This window comes from Leptodactylus fuscus, chromosome 11, assembly GCF_031893055.1.
Source record: "Leptodactylus fuscus isolate aLepFus1 chromosome 11, aLepFus1.hap2, whole genome shotgun sequence".
NCBI classification, from domain to species: Eukaryota; Metazoa; Chordata; class Amphibia; order Anura; family Leptodactylidae; genus Leptodactylus; species Leptodactylus fuscus.
This window is the reverse complement of record NC_134275.1, coordinates 7059296-7072146: the sequence shown is the minus strand read 5'-3', so window position 1 is coordinate 7072146 and position 12851 is coordinate 7059296. Positions and strand designations below refer to the sequence as shown.

Sequence of the window (12851 nt, the reverse complement as noted above, 5' to 3'; positions counted from 1 at the left end):
CTATCCTTAAAAAGGCTAAAAGGGGGGCAAAGTAGTGACATCATAGTGTCCAGATCGGGAAGTCGTGGGCACACAGGTAACCGGAGTGTATTTATGTATTTCCTATCAGGACATGACCGGAAATGGCAGCGTTCAGTTAACGGTGAAGGCAAAGTTTAATTTCAAGCAGCAGAATGAAGATGAATTGTCGTTTTCCAAAGGTGACACAATCCTCGTCACCAAAGTAGTAGATGGCGGCTGGTGGGAAGGGACGATGAATGGCAAAACGGGCTGGTTCCCAAGTAACTATGTCAAAGAATTCAAGCCGAATGGTAAGTGTAAGGGTAATGGGAACAAAAGTATTGGGAATTATTGTTATATTGTTTCATATAGGCATGGTAAATTATCTATCTCCTATCTATCTCCTATCTATCTATCTATCTATCTATCTATCTATCTATCTATCTATCTATCTCATATAATCCTATAATCTCCATATTATCAAGGATCCATCTAGCCATCCAGGGATCATCCCGTATCCTGAATATTATATTCCAGTGTAAAGGGAGCATAAGGGTTTATGAAAAATAAATATAAAATCTCTGGTTTTATTAGTGTCCCGGGCTCGGTTATTGGAATCTGCCTTTTTATGAGTAGGAGTCATCTAATAAGAAGTAAGACAGGGAAGCTGCGGCGGATTATCAGATCGCTCCCACTCATAAAAGGAACAATTCCCATCATGACGATTACTGTGTACACTCCTATAAAATGTAAATGAATCCAAGGCTTGCTGACGGTAAACCTGTACTTAGACTTGGTATTGGGCCAGTGTCACCAGAGGTGTTACTGACACACAACATACATTGTAGCAATTTCTTCTCTCTTCCAGATAAACCACTGTCCCCAAAGGGTCTAAAAGGAGGCGACGGCGCCCCGCTGACCAAAAACTATTACACGGCGGTAAGCAAGTATTTTTATATAGATGTTTAATCCAAACTAAACTAAGCCCAGATCTCCTGTGGATGTCGCTTGCTCCAATCCGTCTGTCTCTTCATGTCACCCGAGACAGACTGGACGGTGTTGAGATCAGGGCTATATCACTAATTATTGATGGGCTTTAGATTTCTCTTTTCTTCATTCACGAATAGTTTTTACCGCCTCTGTTTTTTAAGCCTTTTTACAGCATTTCCTGGCTAAGACCTAGGCACAGAACGGCGCACATGTTAATTAGAGATGGGCGAACTTCCCAGCATTTGTTTTGTTTCGGGTTTGGGCGGCTTCAGTCCAAGATTATTTTTGTTTCAAACAAGTTCAGTGCGATCCACACCTTAAAATGGCTTAAAACAAAGCTTCGAATACTCTTTGGGCTCCTGGGATCCTATCTAACCCGTTTCTAGTTCTCTAAGCAAACCCAGCCAACGTTAAGGTTACCTCTCTTTGGCCTCCTTTCGCCGTCTGGTGCTCTTCTGTGATGTCATCGACCCAAGGGTCACCACTGAGACCTGTGATTGCGCCAACATTGGTCATATGGGCACACCGAGGCCCAATCACGAGCCTCAGCTCTGAGCCTGGGCCGACAACTTCCTAAGTGATTGCCGGAGAAGGCCCAAAAGAGGTAACGGAATTGGGGTATGAATGTTTTGGGGGGTTTTAGCTTCTGGGGATAATATTGCTCCTTATGGAGAGATCACCTTCTCAGCCATATGGAGTCTTACAAAAGCCTTTTTCGTTCCACTGGGGGGATTATGGATATAATATGTAAAATATTTTATCTATATTTTTAAATATTTTTTTCCACCTATTATACACTTGGGTCTGAAGACACCCCAGAGTATAATGCAGCGACCATTATAGTTTGTCTGAAACAAATCTCCATTATTAGGTGAACCTGATTCTGTACAAACCGATTACATTAATGTGTGGTACGTTATGACAGATCCCAAATGTCATCACTAGAGATGAGCGAGTAGTATTCGATCGAGTAGGTATTCGAAATACTCGTACTCAGTCGAGTACCACTCGCTATTCGAATGGAAAAGTTCGATGCAGAACCAGCATTGATTGGCCGAATGCTATACAGTCGGCCAATCGACGCTGGTTCTTCTCCTACCTTTAGAAGTCTTCTCCGTGCAGCTTTCCCGCGGCGTCTTCCAGCTCTGAATTCACTCTGCCAGGCATCGGGCCTGGGCAGAGCCGACTGCGCATGCCCGCGCTACAAGAAAATGGCCGCTTTGACGGTAAGTGGCCATTTTCTTGTAGTGCGGGCATGCGCAGTCGGGTCTGCCCAGGCCTGATGCCTGGCAGAGTGAATTCAGAGCTGGAAGATGCCGCGGGGACGCTGCACGGAGAAGACTTCTCGGAGGATCCAGCCCAACCCTCACTCATGGACTTGGTAAGTATAATTTGATTGAACGTTGCCTACCCCTGAAACGAGCATTTTCCCCCCATAGACTATAATAGGGTTCGATATTCGATTCGAGTAGTCCAATATTGAGGGGCTACTCAAAACAAATATCAAATATCGAACATTTTACTGTTCGCTCATCTCTAGTCATCACCAGTGTCATCAGAATTATCCCCTTAAAGGGGCACTAAACTTAAGCAGAATCTATCTTGCACAGTTTCAGTCTGCAGTATTCCTGCACATACGGTATAGCATTCATCTGGTGTCATGCTAGTCAGCCTCTGTTAGTCATGCATGCTCACTTGAGTACAGTACAGCTTCTGCTGTATCCTCAGTGAAAGAAACAGGGATATCATTTAGGCTGGACATAGTCTTTACATCTGCTTCTCGGAGAGAATACCCAGCAGGGGCCACAGCATTGATAACACTAAAAGGTAGACTTCCCGATCCAAGAAGTGAGGGGCCAAGCCATTAGGTGTTACCGAATACTGTATGACTACAGATAAAGGTAGTGATGGCCCAGGTAGCACCATGTCACCTAAACTACTTGCATCCCTGACATTCAATAAAAGATCTGGCTGTAAAGTTATTTATATGCCTTAAATAGCTGAGGTTATATGCTAGATTGGCTGACAGATACCAATTCTCCCATACATATGTTGAGTTGTGGCCAATTTTGGGTGGAGTTGTGGGAAAAAAAAAATTGCTTTAAAATAAAACGAATTAATGAATTAGGTTTAATGACAGTATGCAATTATTGATATTGTATAATTAATTCTATAAATACTATATTAGCACATTTTATGAATTAGATTGGCGGTCTGCCACTTATGGAGGAGTCAGAGTTGTTGGAGTTCTCAATAGACAGAAGGGAATAATTCTCTGCCAACTTTGGCAACAATGTATCTACCTTGAGAACGAAGGATCAGGTATGCTGAAATCCAACATGTCCAATCCTTCTTCTATCCCTGACATTTGCCGCTGGAGAAAGTGGGACGATTACAAGATATTTGGACATTGCTGTCAAGATCATTGGTTGTATAAGCACTTCTACGTTTTGGTTAAGCAGATCTTGACCAGGTTGGCCGTGAATGTGGTTATCCAATATGGATCTTGTGTTTTATCTGTCCTTATGAACCAGTGCACAAGGTCGTATGTAACCGGTCAATAGACTGGTCCCTTACATAACCTCAATGATTCCCTATGACTCTATGAACGGTGTATAAGCTTCTTAATTTCCATTAAAAGGTCCTGCAGAATATTCTGGAAACTGAGAGAAGTTACGCAAAAGAACTTCAGTTACTGCTGACAACTTACCTCCGGCCTCTTCAGACATATGATAAGTAAGTTGGGGGGGGGGGATGACTGTTATCTAGATGATTGGGGATTTAAGTGAATAATCCATCGCTTTAGTGAGTAACTAGCATAGTGCCCCCTCTCCTGGCCCTCACACAGTATAAAGCCCCATTTCCAGTCTATAATGTCCCATAGCAGCCCCTCCGTACAGTATTATGCCCCATAGTGGCCCCTGCACACAGTATTATGCCCCATAGTGGCCCCTGCACACAGTATTATGCCCCATAGTGGCCCCTGCACACAGTATTATGTCCCATAGTGGCCCCTGCACACAGTATTATGTCCCATAGTGGCCCCTGCACACAGTATTATGTCCCATAGTGGCCCCTGCACACAGTATTATGTCCCATAGTGGCCCCTGCACTCAGTATTATGCCCCATAGTGGCCCCTGCACACAGTATTATGTCCCATAGTGGCCCCTGCACACAGTATTATCCCCCATAGTGGCCCCTGCACACAGTATTATGTCCCATAGTGGCTCCTGCACACAGTATTATGTCCCATAGTGGCCCCTGCACACAGTATTATCCCCATAGTGGCCCCTGCACACAGTATTATCCCCATAGTGGCCCCTGCACACAGTATTATCCCCCATAGTGGCCCCTGCACACAGTATTATCCCCCATAGTGGCCCCTGCACACAGTATTATCCCCCATAGTGGCCCCTGCACACAGTATTATGCCCCATAGTGGCCCCTGCACACAGTATTATGTCCCATAGCGGCCCCTGCACACAGTATTATGTCCCATAGCGGCCCCTGCACACAGTATTATGTCCCATAGCGGCCCCTGCACACAGTATTATGCCCCATAGTGGCCCCTGCACACAGTATAATGTCCCATAGTGGCCCCTGCACACAGTATTATGTCCCATAGTGGCCCCTGCACACAGTATTATGTCCCATAGTGGCCCACAGTGGAATGTAGCTACTATGGCGGTAGTTCTGTCACTGGCTTTGCCTCTCTATGTAGATTATTAATAGGACATTTCTCTTCTAATGGTAAATGTATAACTTTGGAACATTAACTATTCAGTTTTCTTAGAAAGCCTTCAGCTGATCTCTAGACTTTAAGCAAAAAAGCAGTGTTTTCTGGTTACAGCCCAAACATTTATTCAAAAACATATATTTATTTTTTATGTGTTTTTTTTCTTAAATTTTTGCTTTGTTTTTTTTGCAGGATAAGCGCTGGAGACGTTGCATCATTGCTAGGAAATTTTGAGGAAATCTGTACATTTCAGCAGACACTTTGTCAGTCCTTAGAAGAATATGCAAAGTAAGAATCTTTGATACAAAGTTCCTAGATCATAAAACATGGGTTAGATCACAGAGTCCTAGTGACAGACCTCAATGGTCCCTGAGATCAGTCAGGAAGCCGGAAGAGGATAGGGATCTGTGACTGAGGTCAGGGGAGATGGGTAACACTCTTTGTGTTGTCATTTTCCCTGGTCCTCCGCTATGGGTTCTGAAGAGTCTCCATAGCATAATAGAAGCTCCGAACAAAACTGCAGGTAGAAACCAATGAATACTCAAATTGCGAACCAAAATAACTGAAGTGCACAAAATCTTGTTGACGTTCATTTATTTTTTTGGAATAATTGTGCATCCCTACCCCAGAGTATAATAATAAGGTGAGGTATGGGAAAATAATGACCGCTTGTAGTCCAGTCCCCTTCCTTTTCCTGGGTTCCTTCACTCCTTCCTGGTGTCTTCAGCTTCCTGGGTGACGTTGGCAGGGCCTGCGATTGGGTCTCATAGGTTGTTGATGTCCTGATGCTTTGCTGCAAGGACCCTGGAAGAAACACTAGATGCCTGGAAGGAGTCCAGAAGAGGTGAGGGATGGTAGGAGTATCTTAATTTTTCTCTGCACTTGCCCTGGTCCTGCAGTTATTATACTCTAAGGACTGAAAAGACACCTTCATGCATGGTCAACACCAAAAATTTGGGGTTCAGCTGAATCCAAAGTTTTCAGAAGTTCGAAGAACAGCAGAGCAAGTGCTGGGAGTTAAGACATTGGTGGGCCCAGTGCAAAGGTTTCATAAGTGGGGCCTCCCCATCACCACCCTAAAAACCTATATCAGTATGTGTAGTATCACTTGATATATCATTGGAGGAATATGCAAATCCATCTCCCAAGATGTAAATAGGGAGACAGTGCCTCTGTTATGCTGCCCTCTATAGGAAGCACCCTGAACATCATGCCCGGCTTTCCCAGAAGCCTTTACTGCATAATGTGGGATTATTACCAAGTCAGTTTCTCAGCTACGGACGGCCGTTTCGGTCTGGTTGGACCTCGTCAGCGCAGCGTAGAGACAACTGACCTGGTAGAGGTGAGAGGCTGAGAGAGCAGATTATGGGGATAATGTCACTCCTTAGCCTCTCACTTCTACCAAGTCAGTTCTCTCTACGCTGCGCTGACGAGGTCCAACCAGACCGAAACGGCCGTCCATAGCTGAGAAACTGACTTGGTAAAAATCCCACATTATGCAGTAAAGGCTTCTGGGAAAGTCGGGCATGATGTTCAGGGTGCTTCCTATAGAGGGCAGCATAACAGAGGCACTGTCTCCCTATTTACATCTTGGGAGACAGATTTGCATATTCTTCCCATAATCCCTTACAGTGGAGCGACTATGGCTGTATAAGTCTCCACACACCTAATAGGTGGTATCTCTTTAAGGAGTAATGTTATCCTCATAATTTGATATATCATCGTAATAGGAATGCTAGACTTCACAAAATCGCTCCCTGATCTTTCCACTAGATGTCGCTGTAACATTACTCAGGTGAAATGTATCTATTGAATTGCTACAATGTCTATCTAATAATAATATTACTCTCTGTTTATCATGTATGTAATAAAATAGATAATATATGTGGCATCCCATCACAGGTCCCACAGATTGTATCAATGGCTGTTATAGCTTTATATACTGTGCAAATGTATTTCCTGACATGGGATATTACAGGGGAGGGCATGGACTATGGGCACATCATATGGCTGTAGGAACCTGTTTTACCTTTTAGTCCTGTATCTGCTGTCCCAGAGATGGATGGGATGAAACTGTGATGTAGAGTCTATTAATAAATGCAGCATTCGCCAGCCAAGTGGCCAGGTTATACTAATGGGCATTAATATTTCATTCCTACAGGTTGCCAGAAAATCATCAGAAAGTTGGAGGTTGTTTTCTGACCCTTTTTAATCAGTTTAAGTCTTTATATTCGACGTACTGTGCAAACCACCCAATAGCGGTCAATGTCCTCACTCAGCACAGGTAAGTCTTTTCAGGGAACACGTTGCACTTCTATACTGATACCTTGTAGATCTCCGTCCTGCATTGTAGCGCACAGGTACATTTACACTTACGCAGGCTGTACAGAAGGAATCCCTTATCAATCCCTGCAGACTGAAGATTTACTATGGAAAGTGCACCAGAATTCTTGTGCAATTTGTGTCCAAAACTATTGGCAATGTCTGTAAAAGCGCTGCGGAATAGGATGGCGCTATATAAGTAAGCGGAATATATAAGTATGTGTAATATGCAGCCCATATTCTTAACCTTATTCACCTGTGCCAAGCCCTCTGGTGTCTGCCACCCTCGTGTACCATGCTTTGGTTCCTGAAAGCCCTGCAGCCCATGGCTGGAGAGGGATTGGTGACAAATGTGGGCGACTTCACCGCTCCCTAAGGCTGCCGATTGGCCTCAGTGGTCACGTAGGTGAGTTTAGATTGAGGCTCGGGGACAGGCTATGCAAAGAAAGAGAGGATTCTGAATATCTGGACACAAAAGAAAAATCAATAATCAATATTTGGAAATATAAGCAGAGATCTCAATCAAGTTTAACAACGTCAGTTTGAACAAATTCCAGCCAGGGGTCCCAGTAGTAAAGTATTTTTGCAAGTTATTTCTCTCCTGTTTTTTTTCATACAATATATTCCTGTTCCGCTTAGAAAATAGTGTTCACAAACAGAGTTGAGCGAACCCATCAAAGTTCGGGTTCAACGAGTTAGGCCGAACTTTGCCCAAACTGTGGATAGGCAGATCCTCTTGTCGGCGATGACACGTTCTGATGGGAGACTTGACGCAGGGCACCTCCAAGGTATAGAGGGCAAGCTCTGGCCACCTTACAAATCTTATGGTACACTTAAAAGCCCACTTATTCTTAAGGAGGTTCAATAATCTACAAATCCCTGAGCACTTATTACACCCCTTCCCCCCCACCCACCAGAGATATAGGGGTGCAGCACCCACTTCCTCATGTCAGGCCAGTGGCTCCCAAAGCGGTGTATGGAGGGCACAGGACTTGTCCAAATGCTACAGCCCCTTTTGCTGATTGGTGAGGGTTCTGTGTTTTGGCCCCCACTGACTTGACGACCTACGGACAGGTGATCTATATCAGGGGTCTCCAACCGCCGGTCCGCCAACCAGTACCGGGCGGCGGAGCTGCTGTGGAGTCAGCCAGCGAGTGCCCGGGGTTGAGCCAGAACCCACCAGCTGGCTCCACAACACTGACGCTTGGTTGTTGCTCATCGGAATAAGGTGAGCAAGGTGCGGGGTTGAGCTGGGACCCGTGTATGTTCGGGATTCTAGTAGCAGGTCTTGGCTCCACCTCGCACTCGCCTACCAAACTTTGGGCAACTACATTACACGTCACTTGTCCCTGTGACATGTATTGTAGCTGTAGTGAAGTTAATAGCAGCATTAGGAGTGATATCCGTCATCAGTAGCCATCTTCATAACCTGCAGTGTCCGTCATCAGTAATCTACATCTCCATGCTTAACCCCGCTCGAACCACACCCCTTCCCCACCCCCATCCACACCCATTCCTGCCCCCACCGTGCCATAGAAAAATTGTCTTGCTGAAACTGGTCCCTGGTGGAAAAAATGTTCTGGACCACAGATCTATATCCTAGAGGAATATTTGTACAGCAGCTTTCTCGGAGACTCCAGCTGGAGGACTTTGCAGCCCTATGTCAATTTCAGGTACATGTTTATGGCACGAACTCTATTATATCTGTAGGTTCATGTGTTTCCCTAAATCTGCGATGTCCTTGCTGCCTACTAACTCGGTTTCTTCTTTACTAGCGATGAACTGGAAAAGTTTATGGAGGGGCAAGGAGCCACCAACCCAGGGATTCTGATGCTGACCACAAGTCTCAGCAAACCTTTCATGAGGCTGGAAAAATATGTTACTCTCCTTCAAGAACTGGAAAGGCACATGGAGGTAAAGGGGATATTTATTTGGTGGGCCTTCGTTGCATGGATCCAGCTTTCTGTTGATCTTTTTATATCCTGACTGTCGGGAATCGCTCTCATACTAAATATATCTCCCATGTTTCCGATCAGTTGTATCAGGGATCCGTGCACCCTACTCACCACGCATCCATAAAAGAGGACTCTGCCTCCACACTCCCATCCCCACTCCCCTATCACACTAGGCTACACAGGAGTGGAGCGACCTCTACAATTATACAACCGCACAAATAAATGCAACCACTTTACTCTACGTGAGACACCAATATACCCAAACTGCAACCAAAAGAATAACAAACCGCACACTCTCTGGAATTGTGGGGGCAGTTAGGGTCAACCCTCCTGAATTTTAGATTTAATATACACTAAGAGTACAGTGCTTACAGGGAAAAGATGTAATAAAAATACAGTACATGCAAATAATAATAATCCTACTACTAATATAAATGTGAACGTTTGGATGTTTGTTCCTCAATCACGCAAAAATCACTGAACAGATTTGAATGAAAGTTGTCCCATAGATGTAACCTCGATTAAAATATTGGCTACTTTTTATCCCAGTAAATGACATGGTTTCATGACTGTTATGAATTTATGTGCACATACTATATTACACTGCTCTTAGCCGCAGCTTATCTCAGCCAGGGCTCTTATCTCTCTGTGTAAACACACTTAACCATCAGTGTATACATATACATTTGCATATTATCTGATCTGCTCCAGGCAGTGCTGACAAACAGGGGCAAACACCTTTAATCCAAATTGGCAGTTTGCCAATTTTAAACATGGCTGGAAAAAGAAAATCTAATTTGTCCCCAACAATGAGAGCTATGAAGGAAGCCAGAAGTCACAGAGTTCTCAAGTGGAGCAGACTGGGAATCATCGACGCCAACAACACGCTCATTATATGGCTTCTCAGCGAGGTGCTGAGATGCCGAAACAATCCCAGGCACAGTGCAAGAAACAAGTTCAGTGGCAGGCCAGCTTGAGAGCTGCCAAAATGTCAACTACACGCTCATTATATGGCGTCCCAGCGAGCTGTTGAGATGCTAGAACAATCACGGCCATAGCGAGCGCGAGGAACGAGTTCAGCGCAGGCCAACGACCGCTTCCAAGACGCTGGAGCAGGCAGATCATCAACACCAACAACACGCTCATTATATGATGTTCCAGCGAGCTGCTGAGATGTGGAAACAATCCCAGGCACAGTGCAAGAAACAAGTTCAGTGGCAGGCCAGCTTGAGAGCTGCCAAAATGCCGGAGTAGGTATATATTTGCTAAATATATGCAGATCATCCACGCCAACAACCTGCACAACCCAACAAATACTCTTACTTAATTCCACCCCTTCAGGGACTCTACAAGCTGTCGCCTAAGGCAAGATACTCGTCTAGCCTCATGGCAGATGCAGCCCTGCTCAATGTTGGCCCTCAGGGAGCAATACATAGTACATGGTGTATAGCTTCTACCCATAGTGTAACTTTACATGATTTCAGCTGAAATGTGCTTTATGTGGCAGGAGATAGACAAAGGTGCAATGCCGCGTTCCTTTGAACGTTTATATTTTTAGGTCAATGCTGTTTCAAGTTTGGTAATAGCAAGACTTACCATCTGACATCCAACCCCTTGTTCATATCTGCATTTGGTAATCCTTTTGGGGAGTCTGCATGAGGATCCCCAGAACGGAATACCGAATGCATTTGCAAGTGCGGTGCAGTGAAAGCACACGGACCTCATAGATATAATGGGGTCTGTGTACTTGTGGCCAGATCTCTGCACAGAACATGCGGACAGGAAAGTAGTTCACAATCTACTTTCCTGTCCGCATGATTCGTGCGGGCAGCGCATGGCAAGCACATGGACCCCATTATAGTCTATGGGGTCCGTGTGCTTTTATTGCACAGTGCTTGCAAATGCGTTTGGTATTCCGTATACCAACGTAGATGTGAACGAAGGGTAAGTGTAGCAGGTTTCAGTGGTTTCTCCAGTAACCAGTCTGGTTTGTACGACTCTCACCTGTATTTATACTGAAAATCCGCTTGGTTTCAGTCTTTCCCATCTCTCCCTGCATTATTAATCAGATTTTATTAAAAGTAAATCCTTGTAAAATATACATGTGGGGCGCTGCTCTTGGGCTTGTATTATTTAGATAATCGATTTCCCGCTCTCTTCAGAATAGGATAGGAAATTTCAATCTTTATTAAATGATTCAGGACGCTACAGATGGCCTATAGGCCTGTGTGCACTGCGACAAGCCATCGTTTGCTAGGAATCTGATTAAGGCCGGACGCACAGCCTCCGAGGGGATGGAAGTTGTTCTAATTGGTGGGGGGTCGGAGCGGTCAGACCCCCACTGATCTACAAGTTATCCCATTATCCTATGGATAAGGGCTAGCTTGCTTGACTGGTGTCAAATCTATACGACATCCCCGTCCACCGTATACGTGATGGAGCCCACACTGTAATATAAATGGTGCAATTGTTACATATACAAATTCAGGACCGCAAGCCACTTTGCATGGAAATGGTTCAGTCTCCAATCTGCTGAAAGCTCCAGAATATTTCTCCATAAATGACCTTATTTACATATGAATTGTATAAACATTGCTTTACATCGCTGCAATCGCCCTGTATAAATTCAGACACCGTAGAAAGAAACCTGGGAAGACAATGCACTGATTTTCCTACTTGCAGCAATGTGTTCTAGTCTGATACCTCAGCCCCAGCACATGAAAGCCTTATAACCTTTAAGCTATGGGTATATAATATGCACCCAGCAGAACAAGCATACGCTAATGTGGAGTCTATAAACGGACCAGAACCCCTCCAAGAAACACGGTGTTATGGTTTCATAGTGCAAAAGGGAAAAATATGCAACTCTGTTTTGCAAGTTTGCAAAACCGTGCCCCTGCTTGCTGCCTAGAGGGCACTGTGTTCCTATTTACAGCTAGGAAAACAGATTTGCATATTTTTCCCATAATCCCCCAGTGGAGCGAACAAGGCTCTGTAAGTCTCCATACGCCTGTGAAGGTGCTGATATCATCCCCAGATTATGGTGCAAAAGTAATAGGACACATTTAGAAAAACTCCTATATTGGAATAGTATATTATATTTTAAAGTCAGGATTACAGTTGATTCCAATACCTTAATCCATAGGAAGGCATGTTAGCGGCCGGCGCTTAACCCCTTGCTGTATGGCCGCTCCCATGCATTCCTATAGGAGCAAGGTAGTCCAAACTCTAGTTTCGAATACTATTCGCTCATCTCTAGTCAGGATGAGTTAAAGGGATTCTATCATTAGAATCCCTTTTAGAACTAAGCCCACGTCAGAATAACCTTAAAGGCTATTCTTCTCTTTTTCTGATCCGTGCCACCGCTGTCCCTGAGGAATTTCTCATTTCTTCCATATGTAAATGAGTTTTCAGATAGCACAGGGGGCGTTCCCTTTGCTAAAACAGCACAGAGGGCGTTCCCTGTGTTGTCCGAAAACTCCACAGCGACACCTCTGTTATCTTCTCCAGTCTGCCTCTTCGCTGGGTCATCGGCCGCATCTTCAGCCAGAAGCACCGACTGTGCGTATCCGGCAGCCGTTTTCCAGTGAGCACTGCAAGGAAAAACACGTTTTGTTGCCGCCACAGTTTTTCCTGCATGCTTTTATAATGGCGCAATGGCGTTCTTGTGCTGTTGCTCCATAGAGGTAATTGACAACGCCCTCATTGCTCCAAAGGACTCTGCATATCCTATCCTATCCTACTAATCCTATCCTATCCTACGAATATCCTACTAATCCTATCCTACTAATATATAAATGTGAAGGTTTGATTGTTTGTTGTTCCTCAATCATGCAAAATCGGTTGA

General features: G+C 44.6%; 1 protein-coding gene across 2 annotated transcripts in view; it reads left to right on the top strand.

Moving 5' to 3' along the window:
- Positions 1-12851, top strand: part of ARHGEF6 (Rac/Cdc42 guanine nucleotide exchange factor 6) — a 57264-nt gene that overhangs the window by 10418 nt on the left and 33995 nt on the right. For both annotated transcript variants that reach the window (XM_075260249.1, XM_075260247.1), the window contains exons 5-10: positions 110-311; positions 869-939; positions 3632-3726; positions 4920-5015; positions 6889-7011; positions 8825-8963. In XM_075260249.1, the coding sequence (XP_075116350.1) occupies positions 110-311; positions 869-939; positions 3632-3726; positions 4920-5015; positions 6889-7011; positions 8825-8963 (726 nt within the window). The remainder of the gene's footprint in view (positions 1-109; positions 312-868; positions 940-3631; positions 3727-4919; positions 5016-6888; positions 7012-8824; positions 8964-12851) is intronic.